Source organism: Natrix helvetica (assembly GCF_964273705.1).
Source record: "Natrix helvetica genome assembly, chromosome: 1".
Taxonomy (NCBI): domain Eukaryota; kingdom Metazoa; phylum Chordata; class Lepidosauria; order Squamata; family Natricidae; genus Natrix; species Natrix helvetica.
In genome coordinates, this window is record NC_138548.1 from 117,724,366 (window position 1) to 117,743,347 (window position 18,982).

An 18,982-nucleotide genomic window follows, 5' to 3' on the forward strand; every position below is an offset into this window, starting at 1 on the left:
GCTTGTAGACCCAGTCGGATTGGATCCTGACAGAGTCGTACCCCCATGCCTGGATGATGTCCCCACCTACTAGGAGAAGATGGGTTTTTTTTGTTCACTTAGTACATTACGGTAAGAACTATCTGGAGATAGTAATTTAACTCCTTGGACATTTTTGACACTTCAGAGAAGGGCATGTTCTCAAGCCTCTCGGGGAAATGAAAATAAAATAATTTGATGAAGATTAAACCTCTGGTCCCGGTGACCAACCAAGATTGGATCCTGCAAATAAATTGAATTTAATTTTCTATGAAGATAAGCTGTAAACATTTTCAATGTAACTGCGACCTCCCTTTTAGAAGGCATTTATTTTCTCCCATTATTTTTTTTACTTTTTCCACTTGGATTATTTCTGAATCATTTAAAAAGTATCACAGATCTGGGGTGTTTTAGTCAGAACCTCAACAAGAGTATTATTTCATTCATACTGAATCCACAATTTTCTACCTACTTGGAAGAAATCAAATTGGGAGTGCAGTTTTTATCAAAAGTGAATTCTAGCTTTATCAATGTGTAAAGAAAAAGTTCTTAAAATAGTGTATATTAATTCACAGATATTACTTATGTAACCTGAAAAGATAACTTGTTTATGCATCAACATTTCTAATAAGAATTAGCATACACAGGAATGCTATACTGTAGCTGCTGGACGAATGTGTAGCACTTGCAACTACAGTTCAATTTAAAGCAAAATAAAATCTATTTTAACAATAGCTCAATATTTCCTTTGACTAATTAAAGCTTTTATTCTCTGATTTTGATTTTATTTAATACTTATATTTCAAAAAATCCTTATAATTTGGTTTCATCAAACCATTCAACCATTCAGCAGATTCAACATCAGTTAACTAGTTTCCTGTTTATTATCCTCTTAAATGAGATGGTGGTATGCCTTTTAAGGATTTTTGGTTTCATTTTATAGTAGTCATAATAACAGTGAAGTCCTCTTCAGAAGTTTGTTGATAAGACTACAACTCTCAACAGCCTTAGCCAAAATAGGCTAAGGTAAAAAAATGTTTTGAAATGTAATCCAGCAAAATTCACAAATTCCCCTTTCTTGCCATGTTATCTTCATAAATTGTGACAAATTCTCTTATTCAAATTTTGAAGTGGCTGAAAGATCAGTAAATCAGGTTAAATTTTCCGAACAAACTAGCACTACAGATTGAACATATAATTAATGAAATTTATATTTCTTTGTTCCCTTGTCAACCGAATATTGTCTTGACTGTAATATTTCTGTAAATGGAATCATCTACATTGATTTTAGCTATGCCTTACATCTTTTATAAATATCCATCTGTTTTTAAGAATCACCATCCAAATAAGTATAGACAAAAATACACATCTTGATATTGGAAGGCTTTGTTTATTCCAATGAAAATTTTTAATTTACATTTGTGCTAAGTTTTGAATTGCTAGTAAAATGAAAACAAGCTGGGAAATGGAATTCCTTTCTAAACCGGGAAGTTTAAATTCAGGTAAAGGTTGAAAGTAACCTGTGAATGCAAAATGCTATCGAAATACAGAAAATAAAGCAGATAATTTATGGAAATAAAGCAGTCTTTTGTATCAACATTACAAAGGGCAATGTTATCTCAGACAACTAACATATAGGAAGAGGAACACAAATGTAGTGTTACAACTGGAAAGATCAAAGTCCTACTGCAAGTACTATATCTACATATACTTCATTGTGGACCAAATACATCTCTGTATTTCCCATATATTCCCATATTTTATTTTGTGTGGTAATTTTATTAAACTTTACAATTAAAAATTTAAATGCTAATACAAACTAGGGAAAAAAATAAAATAATTTACAGAAAAAAGTGCAGAAAACAGAAAAGAAAAATATAGTAAGGAAAATGGATATAAGGAAATAACTCCCCTATTTTATCACAAGCATAAACAATTTTAATATCTTTTTATCTTCTTTTAAAATACAAATGATCTCTTACTAGATCTTATCTCATCTCTAAACAAATCCTTAAAACTTCATTAGTCCTGATCAAGAAAAGTCCATTAAGCATTACGAGGGATATTTATTTTAACTTGATCAAATAAACCAACTTTATAGTTCTACTTTTATTTTTAACAAACTTGATTTTTAATCACTTTAAATAATGTTTTAGAACTTGATTTTTTTCTTTCTTACAATTCTTCTCACAAAATTCTTCAAAACTTTAACAAGTCTCTTGTAAATCCAATATAGGATAGATAGCCAGATCATTCTTTCCATTTGTTATTTGTATATCCAGTGTAGTATTTTTTTTCTAGATCATTTGTGTAGCCTGTCATTTTTAAATTACTTTGAGGTCATCTCAATCTTATCCAGGAAAACTTGTTCCTCTTCCATAACGTCTTTTAAACACAGTCTATTAACAACAGCAGACATTCTGAAAATTAACTTTTGCGCTATTGTTCACAAATATCCCTCAAATAGTCCAATCTTACAGTATTTTGTTCCATTCTATACTACTAAGTCAAATTTAAATGTCCTCTCCTTTAATTACAATTTTCAGTTCCCTCTGGCATCCAATTTTTTAAAGTTTTACCTTTTATTAAAGAAGAATTCAAAAGGACAGCATTTTCCCTGGGAAAGGATTCTTATAATTAATTTCAAATTTTTATTTCAAATTTATCTGGAGTCTTACTCCATTTGTTACTTTCCAAAATCAATGTTCTAATCATATTTTTTGCTATTCAATCAGAAAGTTTTTTTAAAGTCCTTAAACTTAATTTAAAACTACTTTTGCTAAGGATTGAACAAAACTTACCCATTGCTATAAAATCTGTTGTTCCAAGGATTCTGAAAAGAGTTAGTAAGCAATTTCCAAGTGATCAAAAGATGAAGTATGTGAACCTTGTGTCCAAAAGGACGTGGACTATGATTTGGATGAAAATAGGGCTCTCCCATCTCCCAAAGCCTTAAACCTGCTGGACTCTTCATGAGGAGCAACTGTCTGGACCATGTGTGGACAATCCCAAATTGTCTCCTTACCTGGAGAGGAATCCAAAAGAGCTGGTCCACTTGCTATCTCTTCATTCCACTGTAATTGTTGGCTCCCCTATCTTTAGCTCCCCATTTCTTCCCTGGAAATCCTACATTCCCATATTTATTTAAACATACTTCCTTGCACCTGCGCGCACACACACACACACTCACTCACTCACTCATACTTTTCAACAATGGCTCTTTCGTGAAGATTTCAAACCATCCCTAAGGTGTTGTAAAAAGGAATGGTATGCAACTACATTGATTGTCACACAATACATTCATAAAAATGCACTCTTTGTTCACATATTTTCATATGTTTCTAGACACGTATACTATACATACACATTCATATTTGCCTACAGTTCCTATATGTATCAACCATAACATACAGTTTTTAAATGTTGTGCTTGGCCCAGGGATTAACATAAATCCCTAATTCATACATTTTTTTTCTCCCTAAACAATTAGGTATGTACTCTTAGTGTTTCATGTGCTATAAGCTCACTTGAAACCACTCTCTCTTGCATGCTTGCCAATCTGCTGGAAAGTCTTTGGAATGCATCAGAGGGGTGAGACTCTTAAACAATGAGAAAAGACAGTCAGAAAGAAAAAGCTGTAAAAAGCTTTCAACAGAAGTAGGGCTGTCGAAACAGAAATTAGATGGATCTGGGTAGAAGACTCTAAGCCACCCAGTCTTTTTCCAGGTGTTTGTATCAGAAGATCAGTCCTTATATATAGAGACAATATAGGTCTATAGACTTGTGAGAAATAGAGGAGGGTGACTCAGTCTATTTCCAAATCAGAATCAGATGATAATCTCTGCTCAGCTATCTGATGAACAGCTTCATCCAGGGAGGTTACATTGACAGAGCTTAAATTGCCATCAGGATCCAGGCCCATAGGTCTGATGATCTGCTGTCTTCAGAGGAGAAAAAGAAGAAATTACAGGGATGGGAAAAAAAGATTTCACCCTAGAGAAAAGCCTTATAGAAACTGCCATGAAATGTCTTCTGACAAATGAATATAATGAAGTGTTCATTCATCAATTTAAGCCGTGAAGATCTTGTGTGAGGATCTTGCATCCTTTTGTTACAATTGAAAGAAAACATTACTCCAAATAAAAACAATTTCCAGAGATGATCCACAATGCATGTACTGGGACTGGTTTTGCTAACAGACATTTTTTGAAAAAGGTATGAAATTTCAAAAGATTCTAAACAGGCACTTTGAAATGTAACTGCTGTGTGCCTTATATGAAAATTTCTTAAGTGATTTGTAATTCATCTTGGCCCCAATCAGATGTCTTTTTCAGCTCAGTTTTTTAAAACCTTTATGGAAATCCATACTGCATTTAGAACCTGTATATGGCTAACCTATTAAGATCCTTTTAACTACCAAAGGAACATGATTAAGTTTCCTGAGTCTGAGTTCTGTGAAGGTTTTAGAAAGCAAACAGTTCATACATGAATGTTATTCAGGAGATACTACTAAATAATATGGAATGCAAATTCTTCAGGTAGTCATTAGGATGTTTAAAGTAATAAAATTATGTGTTCCTCATATGGCTCAAGCAGCATTATAATGCTCATAGAATCCAAACAGAATTTTGAAACCCCCAAAAAATTGAACTAGTATGTCAAGTCATATCCTCCCACAAAACACATTAACCATGATGTGTGAACTCAGCCTAAGAACATGATTTTGGGATCCTTAATGCTCTGTAATAAGGCCAAGACAATGTTAGAATTTCCACTGATAATTCTGAAAGTAATAGCCCTAACATCCTTCTCTGTTGAGCTAACTGGAAAATTGCTCTGCAATTCTTTCTGATATCATTTCAGCTGATATCTGATATCTTTGTCAGAGACTTACTATTTTCACCTCTTAAAACTTCCCACTTTTCACATACAGCAAGATTTTTTAGCGAGACCACAAGTTTCAAAAACCATGGTATGATAACTATTACAGTCAAACTGTCCTGGATAATTTTATTGAAGTTTGAAGAACTTCAATAAAATTATCCAGGACAGTTTGACTGTAATAGTTATCAGTGGTCAAAGCACCACCTCAGCCTCTTTCAGTGCATAGTAATATAGGTAAATGAGGAAGAATAAATCTCTTCAACCATCCTCTGAGCTCAGTATTGCCTGCAGACATTTCTTCCAATGTTAATAGAACCCTCAAGCTGAGTAGCAAATTATTCCCAAGAAAATGAAATAGGTTGAAATAACTTGTCTGAATCTGCTGTAATTTAGTATCTTAGAGATTTTAACCAATTGCTTTCTTTCAGTCTATTCGCTTACTAACTATCCATTTCTGAATAATTAAACTGAATCATTTAGTACCTGGAGAGTTTATCAAACATGTTCACCAGTTTCATTGCTTCAAGCTCCTTCTGTTCATCTGTCATTCCTTCCATTGGATTGGGAAGCTTTTCCTCCACACGTCCAGTAATAGGGTTAATGCTAAATAGTTGGTCACATAGTAACCCAAAGAAAAGAAGGTAGAATATATGAAACACAAACAATGAATCAACAAATCCAATTCTTCGTTTATATTTTTCATGAAGGTAATTATGATCAGTTTTCCACTTCGTAAAAATCCAAAGAACACAGGGACTTGGAAGATATGATAAAGATCATATCAAAAATTATATTACAAATTTCATTCTTGGATGTTGTTTTTTAACAGATAAAGAGTTTAAAAGGTATGGCGAGCAGCCTAAAAATATAACTCTAATATTCATTTGATTAACACAAACACATGCTACTAAAATGAAGAGGAACTACATGGAATATGCAGATAATGATGTGTTTCTTTCCCCAAAACATGTCCATTCTATTATTATTCTTAATTCAATTTTGTCCATCTATTTTCTGTTACTATTCTTGCTTCTAAGGTTACAAGGAAATTCCCAGTTTAATACATCTTACATAGAGCAGTTGCCTTTCTACACATTAAGTAGATGTATGTAACTGCACAACAAAGTGTGCAGAAAAATAGGAGGAAGGTGAAGGAGGAGGGAAACATATATTACATTATATGTTTCCCTCCTACTTCACCTTCCTCCAATTTTATATAAGATGTACCGTATTTTTTGGAGTATAGGATGCACCTTTTTTCCTCAAAAAAGAGGCTGAACATCTGGATGCGTCTTATACACCGAATACAGCATTTTTTCCTCCCTAAGCCCCCCCCCCCTTTCACCAAAATGGCCGTGCATAGCCTTATGGAGGCTTTCAGAGAGTTCCTGGGGCTGGGGAGAGCTGAAATGAGCAGAAAACAGGCCTTCCCCACCCCCAGCCCCTAGCAGCACTCTATAAGCCTCCATAAGGCTATGCATGCAATTCTTTTGACAAAAAACGGGCCCGTTTTAGCAAAAAACAGGCCGTTTTGGGGAGGTTTGCAGAGTGCAAAAACTTTTTTTTCTTTTTGGAAAGCTCTTTAACTGGTTGATGAGGATTACATTGATCAAGTGCGGTGCCAGCAGAAACAAAGTCTTAAGTGCTGCAGATTGTCAGCAATTTCCTTCTCCAGCACATGGATAAATACACCTGGAAACATCTACCTACCTACCTACTCACTCTCCCTACCTACCTACCGTATTTCTCTCTCTCTCTCTCCATCTACCTACCTACTCTCTCTCCCTAACTCCCTACTGTATTTCTCTTTCTATCTCTTTCTATTTCTCTCTATCCCTCTACCTACCTACTGTATTTCTCCATCTCTCTTTCTCTCTCTATCCCTTTATCTACCTACCTACTGAACTAACTACTCTCTCTCCCTACCTACCTACTGTATTTCTCTCTTTTTCTCTCCCTCTCTATCCCTATTATCTATCTACCTACTTTTTTTTAATTTGCCTCTTCAAAACCTTGGTGCATCTTATACTCCGGTGCATCTTATACTCCGAAAAATACAGTAATTAAATAGAAAATGTCAAAATACCTATAGTTCAACTTTGTGCATATCTATTGGGCAATTGACTCTTGATAACTGTCACTGTCAATTAGGTCAAGAGCTGGAGGTTAAAGGAATTATCTGAATAACTTGACAAGAAGTGAAAGAGACCACTGAACAAAGAAACAAACATAAAAGAAGAAACTTAAGAGAAATCAACAGTCGAGCAATAGGTCTTTTTTAAAAATTAAAAAATGAGATTCAACTGAGTATCAGGAGGCATTTTTATGGTAAGAGTTCTTAAGCAGCAAAGTGGGCTTTGTAAAACAGCTGTAATATTCATAGGAAGGCTGGTTGGTTTAATGGATTTTTGCAAATGACTCATAACAGTGAAGGCTAACGTTTTTGTTGTCACATGCTGAAAGTGTACGTGCGCGCCCGCACTCCTAATGCAATGCATGTGCGACACACACCCCGTGCACACCCCACCCAGCATGCCCCATTTTGGGCCTGGAAGGCATCCTGCACCAACCTGGAAGCCAAAAACGGGTGCGGGGATGCTGCATGAGGCCCCAAAAATGCACATGTGCCCCACATACCACGCGCATGCATACACACCCCACATGCACCCTGTCCCCCACACATGCACGGCAGAGACCCAAAGACCAGCTGGCTGGCAGGAGGCACACGTGCATGCAAGGTGGATCTGGGCTGGGGCGATGGATAGCGTGCCCACAGAGAAGGCTCTGCATGCCACCTATGGCACATGTGCCATAGGTTCACCATCACCATCCAGCTACGATAGGGATATACACCAAAGAAGTAGAAGCAAAGATCATATTTAAGGAAGCAAAGTTTAAAATGCATCCCTACTTGGGTTTTGCTTCCTTGTATTCCTCTGTATCAGTATCTTCATCTTCAGAGTATTCTCCTTCTGTCTGTCCCCCAGCCATGAGGCCTCGTGCTGCCAGAAGGCCAGCAGCATTTCCATATCCCGTGTACTTTACAAACCGTGATACTGCGGAGACATAGAAAGTCAAACTTTATCTTATTAGTGTAGAAACAAATGAATTCAAATAGTAGCACATTAATTCTATTCTTCTTCAGGCCACTTCTTACCTTTTCCTCAAGTTAGGACATTAAGTAGATGCCACATATGTTAGAAGGCTGCATACTGTCTACAAGGCAAAGCATTTAAAGGCAAAATACCACTCTGAAAAAGGCATCTTTGCAAAGCTGCTTTTCCTGTTGTAACGTTCAAGAAATCCAACAGTAGCTTTGCCGTGAGGAAAAGTCTGATTAACAGCTACAAAGAATTCACAAGCCCAGCAGCAACAAATTTTATTCAAGTTTATTTCTCTTCTTCCCTAATTTTAAAATTGGTCCAGTGAATGACATTTCTCTTCATTTCCATGCAATGTAATTTAAACCAAAGACCTATGAGATTCCAGTTTACCTGCATTCTTAATATTCGGCCGCCATCCAAATAACGTCTCAGTTAGATGGATTAGCTTGTTCCTATTTACTAATTCAAACTGCCAGCATACAACAGGCCCGAGATGAACAAGAAAACATGGATAATTACCACTTTCCTTGCATAGTACAAACAGGAACTCAGCAGCACAGTGTTTCACATCCGTGTCAATGTGAGTCATGAGGCGTACAAGTTTATTTCTCAGCAAGTTTCCCACCTCAGGTCTATTCTTCACATCCCGCAATGGAGGAAGTACCTGTAAATCCATGGAAAGCCAAAAAGTGATGTTTAGAGCCATATTAAACTTGGTTTCATCAAGCCCTGAAAATACTGCATCCAAAATGCCTCAGCAAGAATATCATCATCCTGACATTAAACACAGATACCTTCTTAAGTATTGACAGACTCATAACTCCTCCCATATGTACTGTCATGGCTTTGTTAGACCCTGGTTTGGAGGAGGAATTGGAACCTGGGAGGGCATGGCCCCCTCAGAATGAGTGGAGAGGCCAAGGGCTGAGGTGGTTCTAGGGTCGTCTGGCAGTGGGGTAAAACAGCCGACCAGATGGAGAATCGGAGCAGCTGCAGTGGCCCGACAAGCTCCAGACCACATCTGATGAAGAACAGTTACCGTATTTTTTTGAGTATAAGACGCACCAAGGTTTTAAAGAGGCAATTATTTTCAAAAAAGTAGGTAGGTAGGTAGATGGATAGAGAGGGAGAGAAAGAGAAATACAGTAGGGAGGGAGGGAGAGAGAGAGAGTAGTTAGATAGGTGGGTAGATAAAGAGAGAGAGAGAGAGAAATAGAGAGAGTGTGTGTAGGTAGGGAGGGAGAGAGTAGTTAGGTAGGTAAAGGGATAGAGAGAGAAAAATAGAGAGAGAAATACAGTAGGTAGGTAGGGAGAGAGAGTGTGTGTGTGTAGGTAGGTAGGTAGGTAGGTAGAGGGATAGAGAGAGAGAAAAATAGAGATAAGAGAGAAATATAGTAGATAGGTAGGTGTTTCTGCTGGCACAGCCCTTGATCAATGTAATTCTCATCAATCAGTTAAAGAGCTTTCCAAAAGGAAAAAAAAAGTTTTTGCACTCTGCAAACCTCCCAATAACAGCCTGTTTTCCACCCAAAACATTTTTTTTTCCAAAAAAAAGTATGAATAGCCGGGGGTGGGGGCTTGCAGTGTGTTCCAGAGGGGGGGAATGAGCAAAAAATGGGCCGTTTTTCGCAAAATGAGCCCATTTTTTGTCAAAAAAATTGAATGTATAGCCTTATGGAGGTTTATAGAGTGCTTCTAGGGGCCGGGAGGGCAAAAAACAGCCCGTTTTTCGCTCATTTCTGCCCTCCCCAGTCCCCAGGAGCTCTCTGAAAGCCTCCATAAGGGTATGCACAGCCATTTTGGTGAAGGTGCGGGGCTTCAGGAGGCAAAAAATGCTGTATTCGGTGTATAAAACGTACTCAGATTTTCAGCCTCTTTTTTGAGGAAAAAAGGTGTGTCTTATACTCAGATCCATGGGTGAGAAGAGAGCAGAGGGAGTCACAGAGGAATTTGCAAGGAAGCAGCCCCATCCCTCCTCACAAGGAACACTTGGGGAAGGGTGATTTAACCAGGTGCTGGAGGAAGGAATGTTTGCTGGGAACACTGTTAGCTTTGGTGTGCATCTTTCTGGCTTTCGTGAATACTGCCTTATGAACCTTGGATTGTGTTGTACCTTTGTTTTAAGGAATTTCCTTGTCTGTCGATGGACCCGGGCACTTTCAGTCAGCAAGTTCAACACTGGGGTAAGACTCTCCTTGAGTTTATGACCCTGTGAAAGAGGCGTAAAAAGAAACAGATTTAACTGTTCCATGCATAAAAATGGTTTGGCAGTATGGATTTTTTTTTACTGAAAATCAACCATATTAGTTGAAATTGCAGAGTAACTGCAGCAAGAAACTACATCACACTGACCAAGACAAAAAGCCATCTAAACTTCATTTTTACATAAAATTTCCTCCCCAATTTCCCTTTTAGCAATTGTTCTTACATATTTCATGTCCTGACATTATTATATTCAATGTTTACCTATATAGTTTTTTATATAATGCATGGCCTAGCAGGTAGCAGCATCTAGCCAAGGTTTGATTCCAAAAAAACTCTGCAAACCTAGTTAATAATTGATTGGAAAACTATCAGAACAGCCCATAATTATAGTCTAGACCAGGATATTTTTTTTAAAATCCCAGAAAAAGACAACTACAAATTACCTTTGTGTTATTTCTAAAAGCCCCTACATATTTGTGCAATTAAAAAGAAGTCAACTTGACTTGAGAATCTTTTTGGTTTTTTACATAATGAATAATCCTAGCATTAATGCATGCAAAAAGCAATATTCTTCTGCATGAATGTCTAACTGGGTGAGAGTTGTTTCATGTACAGGTAGTCTCTGACTTATCACCAGTCCCTTAGCGACCATTCAAAGTTATAATGGACTCCCCCAAAGGTACTTATGACCTGGTTCCGAAGTTCCAATGGCTGCTCCCCGCCCGCAGTCACATGACCACATTTTGGGCACTCAGCTCGCATTTATGACCATTTGCAACATCCTGCAGTCCATAATTGCCATTTAGGATGTTTTTATAGAAAAACCAGAATTTACTTCTAGTTTTCAGCAAAAACATCCCATAGTGAATAATGGGCTTGCTTAATGACAGCTGCAAAACAGGTCATAAAATTGGGTGTGTTATATAGGTGGGTGACCTGCTTTATCACTGTCACGACTTTCAACTACGATGGGCAGGTTCCATTATAGTCATTGTCAAGGATTACCTACATTAATGAAAAGCAGAAGCAGGGATCATTAGGAGGTATCTTTCTGATTGGTGTAAGAAGATTATGAAAGGTGATCACATGACCCTGGGACTCTGTAATTGTCATAAATATGAGCCAAATGCCAAGCATCTGAATTTAGATCAACGATCAATGCTGCAACGGTCCAAAGTGTGAAAAACAGTCATAAGTCACTTTTTTCAGTGCTGTTGAAACTTTGGATGCTCATCTGTTGTAAGTTGAGGACTACCTGTACCAGGCTGATTGCTACTACGTAAGTTTTCTTAGAGAATGATAAATAATTGAGATTTCCATCTTCGTGTGGTAAGGTAAATGTCATATATTTAAGCAAAGAATGGACTCTCAAATGAATCCTAATCAAACATGGGTATCATCATAAATCAAAATAGCTTGGGACGAGCAAGGAAGTTGTGAAAATGTTTCACTTTACCTACCCTATCAAGACGTCGATCAAGGAAACTCAGGAGAACATTGACAGCATCCATATTGACTCCCATGTATTCAAGGGAGCCCCGGTGGACCTTGGGAGTCAGCAAAACATCTAAACATTTGAGAGGCAGATTGCCCAAAAGGTTGATTGTATGGCTGAAAGCAGGATATAAGGCAAAACAGGAAAAATTAGCAACCAATATAAATGAAAGAATGTTTCATTCTGAAAACTCTAGTATTTTCTAGGTTTTAGCAATAGGAGAACAAATTTCAAATTGTGCCATATAAAACAATATGGCTAACAAAACCCTTCCTTTTTAGTTCAAGCTTCCATCATCATCTCCATTTGGTGTTATATATCCATTTTTAGAAGTCCAGTAGAAGTCACGAATTTGCCAGATCTCTTGTCCATAATGTGCAATGTGCCCGCATACTATTATTTATTAAATGTAAAGTATACCAATGTCTCCCCTTACACAATTAACATGGTTTATAATAGATCAAAACACAAATGATAAAATACAAGAGTAATACCAATTATAATTAAATTCAAGGCAAAATTACAATTTGCATCAATGAAATCGAAGTTAGTTCAACTAATGAAAAGCAGTAGAAGAAATGCATTTTCACTATTTTCCTAAATTCCTACCCTAAGATCACTAGGGAAAGCTTTCTCCTGTGTACTAGATACACACATTTTCAGCAGTAACAGCAAATATTTTCAGAAGAGCCTTCCTTGCTGATAATGTTTATCACTATCTAAAGTTAATGTTGGCTGTGTCAAGTACATCAAGCAGAATACTAAAAAACTCTACTTTTTTAATACTGCACAAGCTGCATAATTTTTCAACGCTAAAGCAATCTCAGTCATAAAGTTCTTTTTTCACTACTAAGAATTACTATATACCAGAGGTTCCCAATCTTTTTCGGTTTGCGGCTCCCATAACACTTCAGATTTTTTCCGCGGCTCCCTTGATAGGTACATCCGATTTTTTTTAATTTTTGACTTTTTAACGATTTGGAAATCTACTTTTTAGTTCGTTAAGGTTAGGTTAATTGAAAAATAAATTAAACACGAGCTTTAAATTCACAATTTATTGAACATCGTTTAATGATTTAAAATTATTAATGGGATGGATGGGCTTGTTGTTCGCTGCACAACTTCTCAAATCTTGGATCAGAAAAATAGCTTTTGAAAAGTAACTTAACCACCACACTAGCCCAGCGGTGGGCAACCTTTTTTTTCAACTGAGCCAAATCTCGCCAAAACCACGAATGAAATTTATTTGGAGAGCCGCTCTTGCTTAGCAACCAAAATTTTGGGCTCAATTGTGGTCATATGTTGTTTTTCTTTCTTTCTTTCATCTCTCTCTCCCACTTTCTTTCTTTTTTTCTTTTTCTTTCTCTCTCTCTCTCTGGCTCTTTGTCTCTCTCTCCCTCCCTCCCTCTCTGTCTCCTTCTGTCATTTTCTCTGGATGTCTATCTGTCTCTCTCTCTCTATCTCTGTCTCTCTCTCCTCCTTCCCCCATCTCTGTCACTCTGTGTGTGTGTGTGTGTGTGTCTGTCTGTCTCTCACTCACTCTGTGTGTGTGTGTGTGTCTGTCTCTCCCTCTGTCTCTCTCCCCTCCCTTCCTCTCTCTCTGTCACTCTGTGTATGTGGGTGTGTCTGTCTCTCACTCATTCACTTAATCACTCACTCTGTGTGTGTGTCTCTCTCTGTCTATCTTTCTCTCCCTCCCTCCCCCTCTGTGTGTGTGTGTGTGTGTGTGTGTCTGTCTGTCTGTCTGTCAGTCTCTCTCTGATTCCCTCCCTCACTCCCTCTCTCTGTTCCTCTCTCTGTCTGTCTGTCTCACTCACACACACACACACACTGTAGTCACCACAGTGTGTGTGTGTGTGAGTGAGACAGACAGACAGAGAGAGGAACAGAGAGAGGGAGTGAGAGAGGGAATCAGAGAGAGACTGACAGAGACGAATCAGAGACGTACTTTTAGCTACCTGGCAGCGGCGTTTTGCCTTGGGGGGCTCCTCAGAACTTCCCAAGACTTCGGAGGGAAGTTTACAGCCCTCCCTCGGAACACTTCAGAGGGAAGCTTCTGCAAAGGCGAGTGGCAACAAGTCTCCCAGGCTTTAATTTGCCGAGCTGTGCGCACGCGCCTGTTTTCCACAGCGTGGAGCAGCGGCGAGATTCTGTGCGGCGAGCGATGATTCCAGGGGCCATCTGGGAAGATGAGGAACGCGAGGGGGACCCTGCCCCCCCCCACTGATGCCCTCCAGAATCATCGCTTGCAGCCCAGAATCTCGCCGTTGCTCCACAACGTGGAAAACAGGCGCGCGCGTACAGCTCGGCAAATTTCAGCCTGGGAGACTTGTCATGCCCGGGCTTTTGCAGAAGCTTCCCTCCAAAGCCCGAGAGGGACGTCAGCGTTAGACCCAGCGGGCGCAGGTATTAATTGAATATTTCGCGGCGCCCTTATGACGATAGCGCGGCTCCCCAGGGAGCCGCGGCGCACACTTTGGGAATCACTGCTATATACTGTAATTTTTCTCTTTTAATAGTTTTATTAAACTTTTCAAATTATAAAATACAAATGAAAATAATGGGAAAAAAGGACGGGAAAGGGCAAAAAGAAAGAAAAGCATTGACTTCTGACTCTTTTTAGCACAGTAGAATAAGATAATAACATACCTCAACTTTTTACTTTTACATAATAAAAGTAAATACATATTTATGTAAATACGTATTAACCATTTCTGTAACAACAAACGTATCTAATCAGCAAAACCCAAAGTCAATGCTTCATTTTTTTCCACCTCAAAATCCAGAAGTGGTTTACAAGTAGATATTGGAGTCCACATAAATAGGATACTACATTTATTTTACTATATAATACTATACTACATTTTACCACATATATTTTATTATAAATGTAGGATAAGGAGAAATAATGAATTGGTGATAGATGGTTTGTGTCAACAGTGGGGAAAAATATTTTAAGCATCATAGCCCAATTTATTTAGTTGTTCTATAATTAGCTACTATATAATGTCCAGGCTTTCCCCGCTCCTCCCCTACTTTTATTACTAAACCTACTAATTTTGTGGTTGTTATTGATCGTTTAATATTGTTATATGTATTTTATGTTTGTTTTATTGGCAATACAGTCACCTGTGAAATTCTTCTGTCCGATCATCACCATCTGCTGAAATCATCAGGCAGTGACGGAGAAGGGCACCTAGACGTCGGTAGAGAGCAGCATCTTCCTGGCCCGAAAACAAAATTAAAACCTTTTAGTGTGAGAATAGAACGCACTTTTATTTTAGGCAGTCTGTTTGCTGACACAGACTGTTCTAGCAATGCATTTTCAGAACCAAACATACATTTAAGTTCAATGGGAAAATGGCATGCATGGGACTTTAAGATCTGCAAAGCAAATGAGCATACACAAAACAAAGATCTATTAATTCCTGGTTCCCTAATTTGTGATAAATTGCAAAGACATAGCAACAGATGAATTAGCATAACTGCCTTATCTAGCAGTTATTTCCCTTTGTCCCTTCATGTATGTCAATAGGTATTATTAAGTAAATAAGGGCGAGAGAAATTCAAATTTCCTCTGCAGTTCATTCAACCCAGATGTGGACATCCAGGAAGACTTGAAACGTGTCCCTAACTATAGGAATCATAGGCAAAATGAAATGGTGAATACAGGCAGTCCTCAACTTATGACCACAATTGGGACCATAATTATCTGCTGCTAAGCAAGATGGTTCTTAAATGAGTCATGAGCAATTTATGACCCTTTTTGCTGAGGATCACTGCCGTTGTTAAGTGAATTGTGTGGTCATTTAGCAAAGCTTCTCCCTTTGACTTGTCAGAAGCCAGCTGGGAAGGTCACAAATAACATGATCCTTGGGACGGTTGGGGATGCAACCATTATAAATACACGCTGGATTTCAAGAGATGGTTGCTAAGGATCAGCTGTAAGTCACTTTGTTCAGCACTGTTGTAACTTTGAACAGTCGCTAAACAAATGGTTGTAACTTGTGCAGACTAAGACATTGATGAACGACATAGTGTCACTTCTGGGTGTCTTACCTCATCCACTTCCTTTTTGTTGATATCAAAAGTGATATTGAAGAGGATCTTCAGGATTTCCATAGCGCGCTCTGTCTCCTGCCGAGGTAATGGCAGGGAAGGATCCCCTTTGGTAGCTACCTCATGAGGATCAATCCATTTTACTCCCAGTGTAAGTTCCAGGGTATCTGTCATTAAACCAATACCTCGAAGTTCTTGTGCAACCTGCTGCCGAACATCCACCCTTAGTGCCGTCAATAAAAAGAGAAGGCGCAGGTCAAAGAATTTTATGTCATGGGGGAAGTTTCTCTCGTTGTAGAGTTTGATGCGATCTGTAAGTCCCACCACAAACTGAGCCTCAGACATCAGTTCCTGAGCCCTGGGACTACTGAAGACAATATTACAGAGGCACTTAAGTGCCTCCAGGATTACATCCAGATCAGGAACCTCCAGGATTTGCTCTTCCCTGTAAACAATCCCAGCATGCCTGGCTAGTGTCTTCAAACTTTCCATGGTAGTGAAAGGGCCAAGGCATTTTTTATCCCGGGACAGAATTCGTATGCTTTCCAAGCATGTCACTTGACAAGACGGCTGGAGAACTCTCTCCAAGAACTTGATCAGAAGCATGGCCAGTTTCTAAAATATAAGAAAAGAGATAAAAGATCAAGTAGTATCAAATCAACTTCTGCATAAGACAAGCAGGACGTTTGCACTTGTACAATTTCAAAAGTCCAATAAAATCTAATGTATCTTAAACTCATTCAATGTGTTCAGTTCCTCAGTCCCATTTCTATCTGCATATAACCAACATTGCTACAACATCCACTTTATAATATCACAAGTTGACACACAGCAATTAGAATGTGCCCTTGCTTCTTAGGTTTAAGCTGCAAATGTATTTTCTTATGCGGACAAAACAGCACCATAAGGGCACTACTACATAGTAGGCTTGGAGAAACTCTTTGAGATTCACAAAATAAGGGAAATGGAATTCCAGAAATAATTCAATGATGACTGAACATGCTTAGTGCTTATTTAATGCAGATTGACACTTGGAGGGAGGAAAGTGGAAGGAGGAACGTCCCACAGCAAAAAGACTGAACAGTAATTCTTCTCCCTGCAGTATGGCATTGATAGCATCACTGTTATGGTGAAAAAAGGCATACAAGATGGCAGCCAGACAACAATTCAGCCCCTTGCCTCTGTCTTCCCTCAACATGCTTGCCTTTCAAAAAAATCAGCGTTGTTTTTTTTAAAAAACTGACTAGTGACTGAATAAGCAAATCTGCAAAACCTTCCAGAGATATCCGCAGAGCCATTAGGTAAGGAAGTGGAGGGGATAGAGAAAGCAATATCACACTGTCATGCACTATTCGTTTGTGTATTATGACCTCACACACATATGCGGCTTTTTCATTATTTCACCTTTGATTCTGCCCTTGAAGTCACCCCACATAATACCAATAGTAGTTAGTAGTTAGTTACCAAGTATACTCTACCTTGGCTAAAGGAGGGAAATAAATGTCAGGATTCAGGAGGCAGAGTTATTCCAATGTTAAATTATCTATTCACAGCTTGTGACTATGTCATGAGAGCTTTGGGGGGTGGAAGGATGCCAGGGCATGTCTGTTCCGCAGATAGATGTAAGTGGGGAAAGGGCCTTAGTCATAACACTGCTAGAAACACAAATCCTGGCAGTGCAATCAATACTTAAACTTGGTAGTCAGAGGCTCAGCACAGAGTTGCGCTATTCCAAAAGAGGGAAATGTATTCAGACTCAATTTTACTAAACATACTTGACTTTGCTCTCTATATGTCAACAATGCAGCAAGTAGTTATTTGTTTTCCACAATCATTTTTCAGACATCAAACATGGACCTTTTTGTCACTTGGCAGGCAGTGTGCAGAAGCAGGACAAGCAGTCAATTCCCAGGTGGGCAGGGGGAGGCAGGCTAGACATTCTCCATCTCTATATGGGACTGCCCTTGAAGGGTACCGGGAACCTTCCGCTGATGCAAAATGCAGCGTCACAGGCAGTTATGTGTGTTCCTCATAGAACACTTTACCCTTCTGGTCCGTGAGCTGTCGGTTATCAGTTTGTTTCCAGGGTCCAACTCAAGGTGCTGTTTTGGGGCTTTAAAGCCCTACGTGGCATGGGGCAAGTTTTCTGAAGGACTGCCTGATTTTTACATTTTCCCATCCCAACAGATCTAATAAAAAGGAAATGCTGCAGATTCCGTCAGGGAGTTACATTTGGTGGGCGCTAGGTGGCAGGTCTTCTTCTCTATGTAGCATATCCTCCCTCCCTCCTTCCCCCAGGTTAGGCTGGCATCATCGCTTGATTTTTTTGAAATCCCTCAAGAATCCCTCTGGTTATGCCATCAGGTCCTGGATTTCAGAAAATTGGTGCGGTAGCTTCATTATTATTAACATCTCTTTGCCCATTATTTTATTTTTAGCTACATTTTAATTAATAATATGTATTATTTATGTACTGTTGTTTTTTAACTTTGTTGTACATTGCCCAGAGTAATTTATTTTCTGACATGGTTGACTATATAAATTTTAAAAATAAATAAATGAAATCTCAATATCTTGCTCCTGACTCTTAAATACAGAACCAATCTATTTAGTATCAGACCTTCCCATCTGCTCCCACCTCTTTGGATGGTGTTAATGTATGCCATCAGTGGCTCCTTTCCAGTATGAAAATCTGATAATGTACTATTTATGCAGCTTATACCTATTACCGTTTCAGGTTGGTATTTGGCTCTTGGGCAGGATCCACGGTTGAGGAATTTGCTGTTATCATATGGAATCCTGTGGCACGACTTTTAAGGCTCCAGCCTAGCATGGGAATTGATGGGCTGCCCTTCTCTCAGGTGAAAGGATAAACTTATGATCAGCTCACAGAAAGATGGAGTGAAAACAGCTCTGCTCCCTCCCTGTATAATCAGTTGCTAGACAAGAGTATGTTCAACAGCAGGCAAGCAGGTCAAGAGAGTTTTGTGCTCTACAGTATACTAACTTCTTCCAGCTGTAACAATACAGTTGAGGACTAATCTCAGTGAAGTTTGTGAGCTCTCCCTTGATGTCCCCAGAATCTACTACCACAGTAGACATTGAGCTTGCCAATCAAAAGGTCGGCAGTTTGGCAGTTCGAATCGCTAGTGCGGCATAACGGACTGAGCTCCCGGCTTCTACCAACCTAGCAGCTTCTACCAACCTAGCAGTTCAA

The 18,982-nt window shown here is 38.7% G+C and overlaps 1 protein-coding gene across 6 annotated transcripts in view; it reads right to left on the bottom strand.

Moving 5' to 3' along the window:
- The window catches only part of RIC8A (RIC8 guanine nucleotide exchange factor A), a 39,849-nt gene that overhangs the window by 3,864 nt on the left and 17,003 nt on the right, over positions 1-18,982 (bottom strand). For 3 of the 6 annotated variants that reach the window (XM_081936917.1, XM_081936915.1, XM_081936916.1), the window contains 8 exons: positions 15,766-16,380; positions 14,836-14,930; positions 11,672-11,822; positions 10,120-10,215; positions 8,526-8,670; positions 7,814-7,958; positions 5,386-5,505; positions 1,173-3,959 (listed from right to left, as the gene is read on the bottom strand). In XM_081936917.1, coding sequence (XP_081793043.1) covers positions 3,824-3,959; positions 5,386-5,505; positions 7,814-7,958; positions 8,526-8,670; positions 10,120-10,215; positions 11,672-11,822; positions 14,836-14,930; positions 15,766-16,380 — 1,503 coding nt within the window. In that variant the 3' untranslated portion in view covers positions 1,173-3,823. Of the gene's footprint in view, positions 1-1,172; positions 3,960-5,385; positions 5,506-7,813; positions 7,959-8,525; positions 8,671-10,119; positions 10,216-11,671; positions 11,823-14,835; positions 14,931-15,765; positions 16,381-17,243; positions 17,359-18,982 lie in introns of those variants that run through there. The other 3 variants (XM_081936919.1, XM_081936918.1, XR_014173941.1) reach the window with 3 other exon arrangements.